This window comes from Nematostella vectensis, chromosome 12 (genome assembly GCF_932526225.1).
Source record: "Nematostella vectensis chromosome 12, jaNemVect1.1, whole genome shotgun sequence".
In the NCBI taxonomy this organism is placed as follows: domain Eukaryota; kingdom Metazoa; phylum Cnidaria; class Anthozoa; order Actiniaria; family Edwardsiidae; genus Nematostella; species Nematostella vectensis.
In genome coordinates this window covers 5,175,372-5,195,131 of record NC_064045.1, presented here as the reverse complement: position 1 = coordinate 5,195,131, position 19,760 = coordinate 5,175,372, and the positions used below count along the sequence as shown (strand labels likewise).

The window sequence follows — 19,760 nt, the reverse complement described above, 5'->3', positions numbered from 1 at the left end:
TAGATAGAAGTAGCCACCATATTGATTGTGATTTGAAATGGCCGAGACTTAATAAAATATTTAGTATGACAAACCATGCAAGGCGATCACTAAGAAAAGCAAGCAAATGAGAAGTATTTAACAATTATTTACCGCTGAAAGTCCTGCCATCTGTAATGGCAGAGAATTAATATAAAAAACAAAGCACTTAAACCGTTATTTTTAAGGCTCAAGTAGAAAACTTCCCGGCCACCATGGAGAATTTTAGGATAAATTATTGATTTGTTTGTTAAAATGGCATCCTTACAGAGGAAAGAACCTATTTTCCGCACACATCAGCCCATAATCAATTGCTTTGGCAAGAGACAGGGAAACCAACTGCTGGCTCAAATTAATTCTTTTGACGGTGTAACTAAAAGCAGTCTGAAACGGATTAAATAATGTAAGAAATGTAAGAAATTTCAACAATTTATGAATTTTTGTATTTTGTCTTTTAGGTTCCGTACCCATCAAATAATTGTGCGCTCGGTGGATTACTTTTGCACTGTCTACAATCCTACGAGACACCCGACTGCGCGAAAAAGCCCTCTTTATCATTTTTTTGCCATGGAAAAATAATAACTATTTTCCAATATAGGTTCGGTCAAGCTTATATCGATCTAAACTCGTAAAATTGAGCTGTTTGGGAAGAAAAAACACCACAGACGGATACATCTACATCCCAACTAAGTTTATTTCATGAATAGAGCATGAAGATATAACTAATAGATGTTTATTTGCGTGAATTCGTATGTCCTTAGAAATCCTTCACTGACGCGGGTGGGAAACCTGTGGGTTCGGTAGGAGTCGTGGATTATTGGAATTACCCTTTCTTATAAGAACGTCTAATTTTCAGATGAGCTGGGCTAAAAAATTTATTAAAATGTTCTTTAATTTTAAGTATATAAAAATACCCAATGAACTATTAGAAGAAATAACTAATAGAAATAATATTCAAGGTTGTTATTGGCAAGACAATTTGATTCTGCATTTTAAAATACATCACACTAAAAAGAAAATATTTCGCTGCTATTCGAGCCTCAGCATGTTCTTAGCATGATAATTTGGTGAAATCTCAGGCTGGACGTTCTTATTAAAGGTTCTTTTCAAAAAGGAGTAATGTTTCGACCATTACTTTGTTATCCATGTATACAAGGCTTTCCAGAGAAATACAGAGAAAATTGGCCTTTTCACTTCACTTCCTATGCTAGCACGGAGACACAAAGTGATTAATGGAAGCAAAAGGGACGAGCCTGCTAGTGAATAAGGGAAGGTGGAAGGGTGAATATTTATCACAACAAACCAAAACGTTACAAAAAACCAAAACGTTAGTCTTGCAAATCTCGCCAGGCTAGTTCTTTTAATTATATGAGTGCATTAATCTCATCTGGATGTTCCATTTCAGTGCAGCTAATATTGTCCGTGCGACCGCAATGATCAAAAGCCAAAAGAACTAATCACAAAGGCAAAGACAGCGACAAAGTAAAAAATTACAAAAACTTTATCTCAAAACGCGATTAGTCAAGAACTAGGTCAAGGACTAGTAAATACTTTGAATATGAGGCCAAATGATAAGACAAAAAGATCGCCGCGATGCATACGTTACGCTTGCAGGCGCACAACGATCACGAATGACCAGAATGTTTACAAATATTGCAGATAAAGCTACCCGGTCACGTAGTATGGTAGACATTGCCCAAAGTCGCCCTCTTTGATTTTCCCTAATAAGAAGGCGCGATCTAAAAAGTATTTTCCACAATAATCAGTAAAAAAATCCGGCGTTGTATAGCAGAAGCCAATTTCTAAACAGCTGGCCAGCGGACTTTGAGAAAGTCTAGTAGTATGGTAATAGCGCGTTTAACAGCTATGTCTCTATTCTTTTAAATTTATGGTTTAAAATGAGCTTACGAAAAAATATTTTAATATCCCGATCAACTACTCAAAGACTTGCAATAAATAAATAGCAGTACATTTTAAGCCATTTGCTTAAAATGAAATGATAACACTTTCCAAATTTACAACACTACCACGTTTTGATCGAAATTAAAAAGGGGTCTATCGCAGGCCAGCTAGTACCGCATAAAACAATATAAGACTTATACCACAAACTTGGTATAAAATTCATTATAAAAGTCTGAATACTCTCAAAAGTGAATCCGCAATCTGAGAGAAACACAAGACGCCATGGGAGAGCAGAGCAAGGGAAACAATGCGGTACTGACAATATACAGCGCACTGTATTTTTGCAACATTTTGGAAGCACTAAATTTGGCGTGTTTATCGTACAGAAACGTATTTACCTTAATCAAACGCGAACAACAGTTGTTCAATAATAGACCAAAGTTGTACATCTCTGATCAAGTGACAGCAAGAGAATAAAGACGAGGCTCTTGCGGAACCTTCCGGTTTCATAAAGAGAGTCACGTGTGCCCCAGATGGCCAACTAAAGCACATTTTCAATAAACAACTTACGTACTTTAATGGTCCTGTAATGACGTCATTGAACTGTACGATTTATAAATTACCAAGTCATGAATGTAATAGACTTGATCAACATACGAAACTTTGCCTTTGAATAGAAAAAAATTGTAAATTAACATTGGACATTTGACGCTTTTTAATAATTTGCTAACTTAAAGGCACTTTTACAAGTTGTGGCTTCATTGCTTTTTGAATGGAAGTTAATGGGACCGGTTTTTTACTCTTTTACATAACCGATGCATTTTGGGGCTAAGGTTGATAACGTTTTCGTATTCTAAGAAAATCGATGTGCTTATGCTTGCTATGCGTAATTACTAACAAACTAACTTGGTAGTTACTCAAGTGTTGTTTTAGTTAATAGTGAAACATCCTGTGACGTAATGCCACGGACAAAAGAAACAAGGAATACGAAAACGCGTCATTTGTGAATCAAAAAAAATCATAGCGTTCATATTTTAATGAGGATAATCTAGTAATGCAAAACACAGAATCCCTTAAACATAATGCAAGCGATCCCTTTTATCAGAAACTGGACATTTCTTATGAAAAACCTACTACTAAATAAGTATGCATATATTACACTTTTGTATTGGCGTAGGCGTTTATATGGGGGTTGCTAAATCTAAAACCCCTCAAGACCTCAATCAACGTACAACGAGCAGTATTCACAAAAATCTATTACCAAGGATCAATTAGTTTCGAAAACAGGTTTCCCTATTTGAAGTGTCGCCATAATTAAGTCCTTTTACGCACAGGGAGTTTCCACCTGTATAAAAACAATATCATGCAAGACGATTTTTTTAATCCATTATTATCTTTATTCATATTATATTATCAGTGCTATCGATTACATAATAATTTAACGTTAAGCTCAACAAACTTCCCTATGCAGTATGATGTTGTTTATAGGTTAACTTATGGGAGGCCAGTTTAACTGGCTCCGTTCAACTATCGGGAAATAAATCAACACAAGGCTAAATTGTATGTTATACCACTTCAAATCTATGTTGACTTATTCTTCTGATTCGATCACGCCTTCGCAGACCATCTAGTCATTTTCTACAGCTTGTCTGTAGTTTTTCTAGTCATACCAATCCGTTAGCTTTTTCCACTTTGATTTAGGGCGCGTTTTTTTTCCTATTATTCTGGAATGGGAATGGCTGGTAGATAATTTTCAGAATGGCATTCGAGTCATTCTGCTACAGGTAGCAGAATGGGTAGAATGGCCTTCATTCCATTCCAGAATGGGAACCCGGATAAACGAACGCGCGCTTCTACTATTCTAAGCATTCTCATTCCGGAATCACGAGTAAAAAAACGCGCCCTTAGTCTTGGCGCGCAAAGAGGAGCCCCAGTATCTGTGTGTAATTCACGAGCGAGTGACCTGCTAGCCAGCTCTCTAGTGGGTTAAATTCGGAAATTTCTGTTCTAAGGGTGGCGGGATTCCTGTGGCGAGCAAAAAAGCTCTTCTCCCTTTCGCCATCCCCGCTCTTGATTTTTTTTGTGCGTCACAGGTATCCTGAACAACGAAAACATACAGGAGACCCGGCTCGCAGGCTAGCGTGCATTGATGATGATTAGTTGATTCCAAATGGAATCAACGATCGCCTAACAGAGGCGGCAGTGTCCGTACGAAGCCGTAGCAAGCCTCAATTATTGGGGGGCACGGTACAGAAGCATTTAGAATAAAATGGGGGGCACAGCCACGCCCCTACTGGTCATTCTCTTATAATTTTTGACAATATTGGGGGGCACGTGCCCCCAGTGCCCCACCCCCTGCTACGGCCCTGCCAATTTTCGATATTTCAGGTGCATTTCATTTTCGTCTTCGTTCATTTTGCGTTCTGACAACCGGACAGAAAAAAATGTCGGGTTTTGTAATAGTAAAGAAATGAAGAGAAATAAAGCTTCCAATTATAATTAGCCTGCATAGCGGCTTAAGGGAGAGGGGCAAAGGGGGCGAAAGAAAAACTACATTATAATCTCCGTACGCTTGACTCGTAGCCAAAGGGTACGAGTTTGCAATCAGCAGAATCAAAGTTTGGAAATATATAATTCTAATATTTTTTTTATGGTAAGGGTCCGGCACTTGCGAGCATCTGCAGTCTCAGAGCATGGGTATTCTTCAGCTACACAACAAATTATGTACCACACTCACTGATTAGGTATGAAGTAAAGAACAGCAGCTTCTAAAAGCTTTCCACTTCGAATAAGCGGCCCAATAAGGCAAGAGTGTTAAATAAGCACTCGCTTACAAAAGCACAACCCTCAAATAAAATGTAAGATGATCACACATAATGCTTTTAGCAGTTGCAAGTCACATTTTTATCCAGAACAGCGAAAGAAGTGTACAGAAGTATTTGCCTGAATTGTTCTTGTTTAATTTCTTACTGCTCAATGATTTAGTTAAGTTGTAATTGGGTCGAATATTATTTTACATATGTTTTTTTTTCCTTTTACATCAAATGGTACATATTTTTTACATTTTTGTTGTCTTACTAAAAGATTCGGGGTCTTCACAGTTGCATGTGTTATGATATAATAAATATCCCATTCATTTATCTAAAATCAAAAATGGCAAAATAAATTTTTGGTAGTTGGTTTAAAAGCTTGGTGAAGATTGTGAACTCATTTTTTGAACTGGGATAACATTTTGGGCATTAACCAGGTCATTAATAAAAAAAAAATGGAGCAAGCCTAAAAAAAAAATAATAAAATAAAAATAACAAGTAATTCTTGACAAAAGCGACATCCAAGAGATGTGAATATGGAGGCAACTAGCTCCAGGGTAAAAACCTCCCAATCAAATTTAAAAATTGACCGCCATCAAAAAGCCCCTGAATGCTTCAACCCTTTTTTAATAACAAAGCACTAGAAAACTAGGTAACTCAGAGATGTAGCATGTGGCCTTAAAATATTCAAGGGGGGTGAAGAAACATCAAGAAAATAATGGGGGAACAGCAACACTAGCCTGCTAGCCGGCTCTCATTGTGGGGTATTCAGAAATGTTTTATTTTCGAATATTAACATTTCCGAATAAACCATAATGAGAGCCGGCTATCAGGCTACAGCAACACCCCTACTGGTAATTTTACTTAAATGCCCCGTGTAAGAACTAGGCAACCCAATGTCAAATGCACGCTGTCAAAAATGCCTTTGTTTATTTAAGAAATTTGATTGGCCAAGACAAAACATTATAGCATAAGATACACATAACACAACATGAATCATAATATTTTTTTTAATACTTTGGTTATAGGGTTAATTACTATGTCTGATCCAGCTTTTCAGGTAAAATTTATGTGGGGAACCTTGTAAATATAAGACAACTAACAGCAATTGTTCTGGCTTCCTCTGATTGGTTCACCAGAAAAAATCACCTGTAAGGTATATAGCAAAGGACATATTTCACACAATTTCTTCAAAATCTTACTATCTTCTATATGTCCTGCATGTATGTTTGGTATAAAAGGGATCCTATGTGGGAAAGCTATAATAAAGCTTTTATGCCACAGGACAAATGGACTTTGCCTAGTTCTTACATGGAGCATTACTTAAATATATTTGTTTAATATTGGGGGGATGGGGGGATGGGGGAATTTGCCCCACCCCTGCTGTTGCCTTGTGTTTGTAGTGCTTTCTAATAAGATGCAATAGATAAGTGTACATGACACTTATCTTCACATAACTGGTAACATTTGGGGACCATTTAAATCAAGTAAGAATCACTTTTTAAAATCTTAGTGTGGGCAGGGGTGGTAAGATCTAGAGGGAGGCTTAAAAGAGTTAGGTAGAGCTTTTCCAGTATACAATTTTGGGGCATAAGGGGGCGCTAATTCAAAAGTTTTTTTTAAAGCTGTGGAGTTATTTGAGATTCAGATTTCCCTCAAATAAGTATGTGTGCAATGTCAAAAGTCAAAAACAATATATAGATATCTAATCTAAGTTTAGAGCATATTAATAACTTGTTAAGAATGTTGATTTACACTCCTTTGTAATTGTTTATCATTTAAATACAATGGTTAATTCGCAAGGAAACTGCAAAACAAAAATCTACAAATGAAGTCATATGTTACTCGCGATATTTAATTGAAAATATCTTAGTTACTCCCCTGAACTGGTGGATGGAAATGGATGCTTTGTGTGACTCAGCATTGAGCAGGAGCATGAAGTGAAAGCATGATTGGTATTCTTTAAGATTGGAGATACAGGCCCGTAGCCAGGATTTTGAACAGGGGGGTGAGGGGGAGGGGGGGGGGGTAGGTAGCTCGTCCTAGCTTGCAGTGGTACTCAATTTTCCTTCGTCAGGATATACCTTCAAGTTGTGTGGGGTGGTTCTTCTGATCCTCCCCCTGGCTACGGGCCTGAGATAAGTTGGGTTTTATGGCACTAGAATACCACCATTCTCCTTCTTAGGAGGCTTATTTGAAGGGGGGATGCTTTTAAGAGGCGAGTGCTAAAACAAGCATAACAGTAAATTGGGCTTACAGTATATTTCTATCCCTCCACCCCCACCCACCTCCTGCTAAAACAACTAAATAATTATCTGTATGAATCAGTCAATAATAACTTGAAACTATGAAGTGAATTTTCATAAAAAAAATACATTGCCTTGAGAAAATAAAATCATGAAAAAGCATGTATCTATGGAAACCATTGGGATTCTTTAATTGTAACAGGCCTTAATAACAGCTACAACTGATTATGATTTAATATAAAAATATCCGAGCTGCGTTTTTAATCGACTTTCCTATATTGAAAAGGAACGTTATTACTTTCCAAAATGAGGGATAAGAACCGATAACAATTCTGGATCGATCTCATTTTTTGTTCTGCAGTTGACCGCATTTGACTACGACAGATTAAAAGCCCAGTCATGGAGATCTAAGTTTTCATGATCAGATAGAGGTTGTTACCAATTAGAATATACAACTCCTATTCTGTACTTATCCCCCGTGAAGTGACAACAAAACACAAGGCAAACTGATAGCCTCTTTTCAAAAGTAAACAAAACAAAAACTATCATAAAAACAACATGACAGCCTTCGTACACAGATACTAATGAGCGAATTTTATAAGATCTCATTTGCGAAATCTTTTAGGTTCGCATCACTAAGTATATTGTAATTCGTTTAATGAATTTTAAACATCTCGCGCACAACTGTATAGAATACATTTCAGAAAGCGTTCGATTGAATGTTCGATCAAGATGCGCATATGGCGCTGGCTAAAGTACCACTGATTGGGCATTAATTTTTAATCATTACCCAAACACTTTTCGTGATTTTCGCAACAGTTCCCAGTGTTTTCAAGGCTATCCTTTGGAAAATTTTAAACCGCTGAGTGAAAACCTAGACAATAAACTCTACAAGGTTTTTGGTTACAGGCGAAAGTTGACACTGACCGCAAGTAGGTTCAAAGCAAAAATCGAGTTGAGTCACTTACCTCGTTCCCACCGTAGCCTGTATTGCACGGGGATCGCTAACAATATCGGCTGACTCTCTTTGATTCTCGCTCGACGCGATACCTCGGGATCTACAAACCCAGAATGTCACCAATCAATGGGGAATGATTTCAATATTATATAGCTTCGCATTTAAATTTACGACATGAAGTACAATTACACACGGCACTCAAATGAACCATAGAGTTCTATTTTCACAACAAACATAGACTAGCTTGACAGTATTTATAAACGAAAGCTTTAGCGGGCAGAATTTTGCGTTTAGGAAACATCAGGGACTTTAATGGACAGAGTAAGAAATGAAATACTTACTTTGTAATATTTGTACCATTTTGCTCTGGCCCATTCGAATTCGTAGTGGTGTTGGTTGTAGTACTGTCTTTCGGTATTGAATCAGTTGATGTTTTGCTCGCCATCTAGTGCCTTTTAGCTTGTAAACCTTTAACCGCTTTAGCACTGGGAGTTAAGTCTACTTGGGCTTTAAAAGCAGCAATAAAAACGTCGTAATATTACGCCGCGCAGTGTCTATCTTGGACAACAACGCAGAGCAATGAAAGTGCATCCAACAGCTGAAAATTGTACGAGTCTCGACTTCAGTGAAGAATCTCGACAAACACAACCCACGAAGCTCACGTTATATCCTCCTAAGTCCACCATTTCACACTCGACACGCAAAATCCATCCAGTAAAGCCTTCGAGTGATTGTCAACTCTTCAAAATTCCAAACTTCCCGATACCAACCGTAGGTTAGAGGCAACTGCTTGTAACAATTTATCAACTCAAAACTCGCGCGCTGTAAAAGCCAGTGCATTCGCACCAAAAAAACGCTTGACCAACCATCCAAAAATTGCCTCTTGAGCGTGAAATGTCACCCACGAGTCTCTTCTGAATTATATAAAGGGGATCAAGGCTTGTCGGACGTGAATATTGCCATATATTACGCCTCCGAACCCTTCAAACGCTCTGAAATGGGATTTTAGAAACACTTCGTAGCCGGCATGGAAATGAGGCGACCCTTCCGGCGACGTGATTGGCTGAACACTGCGTGACTAAAATGCGATGCTAAACAAATAAAAGCGATTTTCCTCCCGTCATGGTTTTTACATTCTTGATGTTCTTGCACACTCTATTGTTCACACGTTTCTGGAGGAGGTAAAAGTATTACATTGTTGCTGTTCATTTTATTGAATTTCCTTGTGAATACTAAACATATACTGATGAAAAAAAACAGGCGTTGCAAATGGTTAATTATGCCCATGCATATCGCAGCAGGAACGCACTTGAACCGGGGAATATAAACAATTTTGTGATTTCGCCCGGATAGAAGTTCCAATAAAGCAACGGCGGGGATTCAAGTTTAGACGCGTGCCGTTTCTCTCAAGTAACAATCAAATACATCCTTTGAACGAAAATAACGTTTTTTTAAATGTGGCATTTCTTTAAAATTACCCGAAAGTGGCTTAATCAGATCAATTCTCACTCTCTAAACCGAAAATACTTTCCATCACAGTAATATAGGCTGGCTGTTTGGAAACTACCCTGGAAACCAGGGGCTGAGAGAGGTCCTTTGGTTAGTTCGATCTAGTGGAATAGAATGGACGAGTGACGCTCTGAGCTTCATTTTAAACCACTTAAGAAAATCCTCTTATGTTGTCGAAAAGTAAAGAATTTAATGGACGCATTATACATGTAAAGAGGTGGATCATCAGCTATCTCCTCTCCCTTTCTCGGTTGGTCCGAAACTTCTTTGTCTCAGTTTTAACACGTGTAAGAAAAGTCTAGAAGAAACTGTTATCAAAAATTCCTGCCTGTCATCTACCTCTATCGATATCACTGCGATGCACTCTCAAGTGCAAAAGCGCGTACGGAGCGTCTGGAATCGTCCCAAGCGAGGCGACTCAAGTGCGCCCTATACCGACAACAAATGGCGCATATGCGTCTTGTGAATCTTGTTGTTTCGTCGGCGTACAGGGGCGGCGGAAAGGGCCCCTTTTGATTTCTGAGCGGATGTTTCTTTATATATGAACGTTTTAAAAAAAAAAAAAACGGGTGTCAAGCGGTACATATCCAATCGACAACAAATTTGCTGAACAGTTAAAAATCCCGTGGATAAAAACCTAGGTTATACCCTGCTTTCTCATAAATAGCGCACCACCCACCTCTCCATCATGAAACCACCAGCCACCCCTCCCCCCTGAAACCACTACCCACCCCTCCTCCCCAACTTTCACCCCTCTCCCCCCCACTTATGGGACCACTCCGACTACAGTGTATTAGTACTAAATAAACCAAAAGCAAGATATTTCACGTGTTTTTGAAAACTACTTTATAGTCAACACTTGTAACTGTGCTTTTAAACAACAACAACAACAAAAAACTAGAACGAGGCCATCTATAAGAAAAAAAGATCCATGGCACTGGGACGTATCTAGGGGTGGGCCGAGCGGGCCTTGGCCATTTTCAGACATTTGATATAAAAATGACAAGAAATGTAAGGACATCTACGGACAATAAATCCGGTCCTCCTTCCTTGAAACCCTTGCCCCCTCCCATCCCCCCTACACACACATTTGGAATTTCTGGCCCCGGCATGGGTGGTATAATTTAAGCACTGCCACGCGTCCATCGTATTTCTACCTCACCTTTCGATTTCACCGTTTGGTTTCTCACCAATTAAAAGCTTTCTCGTAGCTAGGAGTGGGCACAGATGGTGGGCGCTTTCACCCTGGGCCACCAAGGCGGTATTTTCTTTTAAGGCCCTGTCACACGTACACTTTTTAGTTTTCGTACTAATGTTTTGGCTTTCCTGCTCCTTGGTTCCGGCCGTGGTATCCATTTGTTTTGTGCGGTTTTCACGAAATACATAGTGCGGTCGCAGGTATGCAGTCGAAAAAGTGTAAAGACCCCCCCACACACGCAATCTTCCCTCTTGCAACTTGTCTTGCAAAAAAAAAAAAAAAAAAAAAAATTGCATAGTGCCAGGGTAAAATACCCAAAGTAAATTATATCAAACTCTGAAGGTCCTGAGAACGGTGTCTTATCTTGATAACTGTTTTATACTGAGAAACGTCTTACAACAAATTTTCTTATAAAAATCGTCATATTATATACAAAAGGGAGATATTTATCTCAGTCCTATTTTTCGCTCGTTACACCAATTTCTGGCGTTTGTCACGTGCTATTACCTTATCGCAAATCTATGGAGTGTGACAGCCTCTTGCATCCCCTCCCCCCCCCACCAGGATATAAAAATAATAAATAAAATTCACATGCCAGAAAAAGTGGTAAACGTGATATTTAAGCTTTAAAAAATAGTAATATTCCTAAAAACCTAAAGCGAAAAGGCAAAATGGAAAAGCCAACGTGACAAGAACCAGAAGCCACCGTTCCATTTAGAATTGATGAAAAAGCTTGCAACGAAAATTGCATTTGGAGAAAATCTAGTGAGATGTATCATTCATGTTCAGACATTTGGTGTAAATACTTGTATTGGCATGGGTGTGCCTTTCTTGTTTCTAGTGGGGTGGTGTGTACCCTAATAATCTCAATCATCAAAACAACATAAAAATTTCATATCCTATATATATATATCCCATATCTTATAGAATAAAAAAGCCCAAACTGTCGCGATCTCGTACCAGAACTGCATGAATACAATACACCAAAAACTGGAAATCGACTCTGCCAAAGAGATATATATATATATATATATATATTATATCCTATATTTGTTGAAAGTGCATACTACTGTCAAGTTATCCTGGGAAAGCATATAAGATTATCCACACCAGTATATCCATGTGAACACGAATCAAACATCTTGGCTGGTAAATGGTACCATTTTGAGTAATTCTTCAAACTTATGCTTCCTACCTACCCATCACTAAAACTGAGTGCTTGCACCTCCCCTCTCCTGGCTGCCAAAAAATGGGTAATTTCTTATTGAAGGATCATTAAATGGTAACTATGGTAACTATGACAGTGCACCCCCTCAGTAATAGTTAAGTGAATAATCAGGATGAAAATATATTTCATACCCCAGAGTTTAGTCTCCCTTGTAGCCATCCCAGTAGGCCCAAGGGCTGCTTAGCATGACAAGTTCAGAATGGCTGCAAGGGAGACAGACCAGCAGTAAGATAGTCACCAGTGCAACACTAAATGCTTGCACAATAGGGGACGTGCGCTAAGAGATCACGTGACTGTTTGGGTGGCAAACCAGCGTGCGCTCAGGCTTTTAGTGGCAAAATCACAGCAACACAAAGCAACTTATTCAGCGCTTACGAAATAAATTTTTTTTTCCAGAAAGAGTTTAGTTTCATTTAAAGATTTTATTTTTTTTCGTCGTTCTCTTATGTGTGACAGGCGCCTTTTTTGATTTTTTTGTTTGATTATTTTGTTTTTAATTTGCCACCCAAAAAGGTCATGTGATCTCTTAGCGCAAGTCCCCTATCTGTACTACTTAACTTGTATGACTATCCTGTCTTACTACTATACGCTTAAGTTGAGTGATTCCTGATGCGGGAGTCGTGTATCAGCTGATGATATAAACACAGGAGGAAGCTGCCATCACATCCATGTCTTGTTGCATAAGCCTTGCATGCTACCCTGGGTACCAGAGGCCCCATGCTTTGTGGCAAAAAGTTATCAGCAAAGCGAACGAGCCTCTGGTGCAACGGATTGTCAGCCTCACTATGGTGCTAATGTATTCATACAAGATTTCTACTACGCCGTTGATTGTTCAATAAAAGTTGCTATTGTAGTTAGTATTCCCTATTTGGAGGATAGTCTCCATTACAATCAAACCTGTTTTCTCTTGGGAAAACGTATACAAACAAAATCATTTCAGCTAAGCTGATGATCAGTGAATAAGCGGCAAATCTTTTAGTCGTTTCCCGGGCCTGGAGGATGGTGCATGATACAGAAACATTAAAAAATAAATGGGTTGCACAGCCACGCCCCTACTGGTCATTTCTTTATAATTTTGAAAAATATGGGGGGGGGAAGGCACAGCCCCTGGTGACCCACCCCCTGCTATGGCCTGATTTGTCCAGTTTATGCAAATAACAGACAGGGTTTAATTGTGTCCGAATGAACAATCAGCTTGAGAAATGCTCTACAAACTTTATAGCCTTAGTTTCAGAAAAAAAATTGTACTGAGTAGAACACGCTTCGATGTATTATTGCTGCACACTGAACTAAAATTATTTTGATTAAATACTGTTTTTGCAGAGTTCACTGTATCCACAAGGTATTGCCATATCGATGCGAAACTTGTACGGGCATGTAGAACTAACGTGTAGCACAAATGCAAACATTTTGACAGGTCATATTTGTGTGGCTGTGAAACTGGTTTGTCAAGAAATCTGTGACATCGCTATCACCATAGTGAGGCTGGCAATCGTTGCACCAGAGGCTCGTTCGCTTCTCTCAAATTGTTGCCCCACGAAGCTTGGAGCCTCTGGTACCCAGAGTACTTGCATGCTGGCTTTGCCCAAAGTTGAGTGAATCAGTTAAATGACAGGGTCCATGTGGTTCTAATACCAGAGTTGGCATGATCTGACAGGAGCAAGCTGGTGGGTGTCACATTGTCCTGACACAGGAATCCCGCACACTCTGTACAGGAGCAAACCAGGCAAAGAAATGATAGAGAGAGTTGAGCAGGTACATTGGGAGCTTACATGGCTGGAGTTGGATGAGCTTTGAACCAGCATAACTAAGAGCATCAGTGAGCATTGTTAAGAAAAAAAAAAGCAATAAAACAAAAGTAGCATGATCAGTAAATTAGAAAGTGCAGACACTAATTCTGAGATAAAAAAAGATATAGTAAGAAAACATATACTTTTAAGCTCAATTTCGAAAATTAGGGTGACCCCAAGGTTATCAAAAACAAAAATATAAAACAAATAATTATTTGGAAAATTTATCAAACTGTTATAACAGTGCTACAGTAAAACAGTGAACACCTAAAATATGTGTGGAATGTTTTTTTTCTGTTCTGATGAATCAGACACGAGAATTCAGACTTTAATAATTAATGAGACATGTTTCCATGTTTAAATATCTTGTGAGTGATTGGCTGGAACCCAGATTCCATACACATCCGGTGTTGATGGTTTTATGGGTGGCACTGTAATGAAAGTTATTAGATGATCTGCTGTCACTGCAAAGTGTGTAAATGTGTTCATGGTTTTATGGGTGGCGCTGTAATGAATGGTGTTAGATGATCTACTGTCACTGCAAAGTGTGTAAATGTGTTCATGGTTTTATGGGTGGCACTGTAATGAAAGTTGTTAGATGATCTACTGTCACTGCAAAGTGTGTAAAGGATATGCAAGAGTCCAGGGTGGCTCCCCACCATTGATGTACAGAACATAGAGAAAGCCATCGTGATGAACACCATTGATGGAGTAGTACAGGGGCAGGAATCGGAACCTCTGGAAGCAGCGGCTCTCGTAAAACCTCATGGCTGCCATGTTGGATGTTAAGACATGCAAATAGATAGCTTTGCAGGAATGCCGCTCTGGTGTGGTCAGATTTGACAACAGACTGTCGAGTAGTAGGGATCCTATGAAATAGTAAAATTGATAATTTTATTATTTTAATTATCAGGAACATTTAGATATGACCAGTTTCACTTCCAATACTAGTTTACACCTGCCATAAGCCAAGTGACCTACAGTTCCCATTTGTTTTATATCAAGTTTGTGTGTAAGGCAATAGGCCATTCCAGCTATAAGCTTGTGAGTGCATTAACCATTTTGACCTACCTCAACTACCAGAATGCAGCATGCACCAAACAAAGCGTGTGCTGCAATGGCAGTTGAGGTAGGTTTCCATGTCGAGTGCCCACACAAGCTTATAGCTGGAATGGCCTATTGGAAGAATGTGTATATTATGTTGGAACTGGGATCTTAGCTAACTGTAGTCAGCTCTCTTTATATTGCGGAACTGATCAAAAAACTATAATTTTAATGGTATTTTTTATTAAATTATTTTTATTCCAGTTCTGCCAGGAATCGACTTCTACTGTTGTAAACACAGGTATTTACATTGTGAATATTCACAAAAGATTTTTATTTATGTAAGTGCTAGCTGTACCTATTTTGTGCCTTCTATAGCCTTCAACAACCCCAATACTTAAGATGTAGGCAACTTGAAAATCATCATCGTAGCTGCAGCCCAGAATGCCTGCATCCTATAAAGCAAACACAAGCAATAAAAAAAAAATGATTTCCTTGATAGGACATGCATCAATATGCAAGTGAATGCAAGTTGGCAAACTTGAGTTCAAAATTTGAACACCATGTTTGAATTTGGTGCAAATTATACTATTTTATGGTCAAATGAAACGCAATTTGTCAGACTTAAATTTTGTATGGCCAGAGCTTTATACATTGCCAGTAAATCGTTCCCTGCTTCAAAGCCAATATCTACAAATATAAATATACCTCTCTGTTGCAGTTTCCCCTTGGTTTAACCTCAGCTACAACAAGGCCAATAATTGATTTACAGTACGTAGCAGCTAGTGAGAAGAATCTTGGATTTGATGTTATCTCTTTATACCAAGTATCTGGATATCTGATTTTACAGGGAAAAGAGGTCATAATTTTAATAAACTGGTTGAAAAACTGCATAAAAACAAGAATGCAAGTGCAAGCTTTTGCAAATGTAGAAAACAAAAAATAATTGTGTTCCGTACATAGAGTATAATTACTATAAGGTCATGTTACCTCGACACTTAAGATTTACGCTAAAATATATTGCGTACTACACACAATTGAATCTTAGGTTTCACAGCTAGAAATCACTGACTATTAAAAATTAATAATTCCCCCTAGATAATGAAAATTATGTAGTTAAATTTGGGAGAAAAAAAAATTATGTAGTTAAATTTGGGAGTAAGAAGTGTTGTGAAGCCCGGATGTTCGGATGCTCTTACCTATTGTCTGACACCCTAGCACTATTATCGGACAGCAGGTTTCTTCGCAAAAAATAACGGGAAAATCATGCTTCATTTTCACTTAAATACGGCAGGCAATAATTGTTTACTAAATGTACAAAAGTCATGATAGAATTTAGTTTAAGAAACTTTCTCCGCTGTAGCAAGTGATTCATTTAACGCGTGACAAACTGCACAGCGAAATGTGCTTTCACATGGCGATGGCTAAAATTTACAACAAATGGCGGATTCGACGATCAGTAGATCTTGGATTATTTTACAGCTTTCTTTCATCCTTGTGTATTCAAGTTAAAGAGAGGATTTCAATCCCCATTTTGCGGTGTGTGGGAGTAAATTATTTCTAGTTTTGTGAAACAATAAACACCTCGTAAAAAGCTTTGAAATACATGTTTTCTGAATGTTGTCTCTTCGTCTCGATGGGTCATTTTTCGGCGAGTTTTCCTATTTGTTTGAGCTATTCAGGATTTTTTTTCGAGTGTCCGATAATAGGGCACCGTCCGATAATAGGTCACTACCTTATCTTACTTAAAAACATACAATTTATCAAGGAAACTTTATAACACGGACAAATGTTTCAATCAATCCAACGTTGCTCAGGCCAAGAGCTCTGGTGTACACATCGCAAAACCAAATAAATCTTGTTTTAACATGTTTTGACAGCTCAATTTTGTTACGGAAAGAATACGAAGTTTACGCCAAAATGCCAGGACAAAAGCACAAAATATTTACACACTAGCTGTATCACATCGTTTTTGAGTCTGGTTAGTATACAGACAGATACCGCTTAATCTACGACACTTTTTTAACCATATACTCACTCGATTGGAAACCATTCCCGGCATAGCCGTTTGACTTCGTCAATATCATCTGGGCAAAGAAAGCGAAATTGTACATCGTTTAACAGCCCCAGTTTAGTTGTCATCCAATATCACAAATTTCTAAACGATCTGCAAAATATTAGGCCATTAAAAGGCAAGGGAAAACACCAGAGTATAGGGAAAATGCCCCTGAAAACAACTACATCTTGAAAGACGCCATTTTGATTTCGCCGTGAGGGACCGAGTATAGGCTACGGAATGTTATCGACTGCGATCTTGAAAAAAATAAAATTCTGATTGGCTGAAAATGCTGCTTTCAAGATCGGCAAATGTTCGGTATGATGTCATTCAGTCGGCATGATGACATGTCTTCGAATAGGTCCGATCACAACAGACTTGCTTTTAATGCTGCGCAATGCATTTCGCATTTGTTGGAAGAGTTTTCTATTCCTGATTCCTACGCAAACAAAGGCCCAAGGTAATGTATAATAGTTAGACATGTAGGAAGATAGATTTTTGTTTAATTTTGGCAGTTTCGATGCTCCAAAATTGCCAGACGAGACTCCTGCTGACTTCTTGTGCTTTTCCGCTAGTGTGTCTAATTCAATAAGAGTGTTAATAAAGAAAATATCTTGAATAATAAGCCAAAGGCAAATTGTTGTTACCATGGCCTTCTAGAAATCGTACACCAAAAAAAGCTTTGTCTTTTACTCCTTGAAATGCTTGTTTTTAGTGACATATCCAAGGGAGTTCCCTGGCCGTTGCCACCCCTCCCACTATTCTAGGCTGAAAATTAATCATATGTCTGATATATTGGCGCACCATAATCTTGTCTGTGGGAGACTGGGGCAAAAGCATGAGAATATGGAAATATGAGAATGCCTGTGGTAAATAGAAAATGAATGGAGGCATATTCAAAACGCTGTCACAAAAAAGAAGGAAAACAGGAGGGTTGCATAAAATATCATAATTTAGACCTAAGAGAAAATGGTGCACTGGTAGGTGTAACAATCCCCCCCCCCCCTCCCATCCATGCTCAAACTCTCCTGGCTTCGGAATAAAAGTTATTTCTAATGCTTCTTGTCTTGTGTCTTGTCTTGTGTAAGACAAATTAATAATATCAAGACTGAGAGGCTCAAAAACAATTTTAAAATGTTTAAAGTTACTATATAGCCATTTGTTGCATTCTAGTCACCATGGCAACAAACAGCACAAGGATTTTCATGGTCGGGGATGTCATGCTTGGGCGTGGCATTGATATGATCCTGCCGCACCACAATGACCCTAAACTCTATGAGGGAAATGGTCTGGATGCATGGGGTTATGTCACACTAGCTGAAGAACAGAATGGGCCTATCCCTCCCGCAAACCAAAGAAGTGTGGGGTATATCTGGGGGGACGCACTTGAAATCCTTGATCAAAAGCGACCTGACATTCGGATCATTAACTTGGAGACTTCAGTAACAACAAATAGTACTCCATGGCCTAAAGGGATCCATTACAGAATGCACCCAAAGAATATGGAAGTCATCAAGCTGGCTAGAATTGATTGCTGCATTCTTGCAAATAACCATGTTGTAGATTGGGGATTTGTGGGATTGAAGGAAACTTTGTCAACTTTGACTGAAGCCAACATAAAGTATTCTGGTGCTGGTTATAACTTGACCGAAGCCTTTTCACCTGCAGTATTTGATGTTAAGGGAATAGGGCGTGTCTTGATATTTGCTGCTGGGCATGACTCTAGTGGGGTACCTGATTCCTGGAAGGCAACACCTTCAAGGGAAGGTGTGAATATTCTACAAGTTGAAGACACCACAAAATCAGTGAAGAAGTTGCATGAGGGTGTAATGAAGGTGAAGAATGCCAATGATATTGCTGTGTTGTCCATTCACTGGGGTGGAAACTGGGATTTGAGGTCCCTGAGATTTTTCAAAAGTTTGCACATGCAGCTATAGATGATGCAGGTATTGATATAATATATGGGCACTCGTCTCACCATGTCAAAGGTGTAGAAGTCTACAAAGGCAAACTGATTATCTATGGTTGTGGTGATTTTCTGAATGATTACGAGGGCATCACAGGGTATGAGCACTTTAGAGATGACCTTGCTTTGATGTATTTTGCTGATGTGGACTTAGCGTCTGGCAGGCTTATTGGGTTACAGATGGTGCCAACACAAACCAAGCACTTGAAGGTTAATCATGCCCCAGAGGAAGGCGTTGATTGGCTTGTGAAGACAATGGGCAGGGAATGTCACAAGTTGGGTACTGAGGTGAAGAGAGTTGGGAATGAAATTCATGTTGTGATGGTTGGATCTTAGATGTGCCTCACAACGAGATGAATGTTAGATTATAAATCAGCTGACTATGTAAGGTTAGGAAGGTCGCAAGGGCTTGCCACGGTCACCCCTTACCCCTTATGAAAACTTTTACAAAACGGTCTTTAGTGTTGTTTGTTATGTTCTCCAGATGTTATGTCTTTTCCGGTAATACCTCCATCAGAACATCTTTGCTCTACCATTATAATAATAACCAGTCCCGTGCCCAGGACTTTGGGGGGGGGGGGGGGGTGCGATCAAAAGAAGTGGACCTAAGTGGACGGGGGGGGGGGGTTCTGATAAAAATTGACCTCCCCTGCACGTTCATTATCAGATTTAGCTGCAAAAAAGTCTGGCTTATAGATACATACCAGAGACATACCAGAGTGATCTAGAATACCCTTTGCTTATCTAATCCGCTTATACTTTATAGTTTTGTCTACAAACAACACGTCTATTGCGAACTGGAAGTTGACTTTCTACTGTGTGTGTGTAGGGGGGGGGATTACCGGCCTGATACCTACTTTATTCAGCAATCTTGAAAATTCAAAAAAGGCAAAAGAGTAAAGGTAAAGAAAAGAAAAAGAATCATAATAAGGTGGAAAAAATAAAGGTTATAAAACGTGAACATGTTATAGTTTCCTAGGTCACCTGGGTCCTATTTTGTATTTTGGTTGAATAAACATTAAAAGAGAAAAAAAA

General features: G+C 38.8%; 3 protein-coding genes across 6 annotated transcripts in view; 1 reads left to right on the top strand and 2 right to left on the bottom strand.

Annotated features, from left to right (window-relative positions):
* The window catches only part of LOC5504674 (ankyrin repeat and fibronectin type-III domain-containing protein 1), a 55,652-nt gene extending 46,481 nt beyond the window's left edge, over positions 1–9,171 (bottom strand). The window contains exons 1-2 of one of the 4 annotated variants that reach the window (XM_048720375.1): positions 8,276–9,171; positions 7,945–8,034 (exon numbers count right to left, since the gene is read on the bottom strand). In XM_048720375.1, coding sequence (XP_048576332.1) covers positions 7,945–8,034; positions 8,276–8,379 — 194 coding nt within the window. In that variant the 5' untranslated portion in view covers positions 8,380–9,171. Of the gene's footprint in view, positions 1–2,318; positions 2,455–7,944; positions 8,035–8,275 lie in introns of those variants that run through there. The other 3 variants (XM_048720374.1, XM_048720379.1, XM_048720376.1) reach the window with 3 other exon arrangements.
* Positions 9,172–10,984: 1,813 nt separating this feature from the next.
* On the bottom strand, positions 10,985–16,997 carry LOC5504662 (N-alpha-acetyltransferase 60). Its single transcript, XM_032373000.2, has 5 exons — positions 16,742–16,997; positions 15,412–15,541; positions 15,062–15,158; positions 14,294–14,528; positions 10,985–13,688 (listed from the first exon to the last, which is right to left on the bottom strand). The coding sequence occupies exons 1-5, from the start codon at positions 16,843–16,845 to the stop codon at positions 13,544–13,546; spliced, it is 711 nt and encodes a 236-aa protein (XP_032228891.1). The 5' UTR covers positions 16,846–16,997; the 3' UTR covers positions 10,985–13,543.
* Positions 16,998–17,078: 81 nt separating this feature from the next.
* Positions 17,079–19,760, top strand: LOC5504675 (probable polyglutamine synthesis accessory protein MT0602). Its single transcript, XM_032372999.2, is given in 3 exon segments — positions 17,079–17,219; positions 17,933–18,646; positions 18,649–19,760. Coding segments are annotated over 3 exon segments (1,248 nt in total). The 5' UTR covers positions 17,079–17,098; the 3' UTR covers positions 19,062–19,760.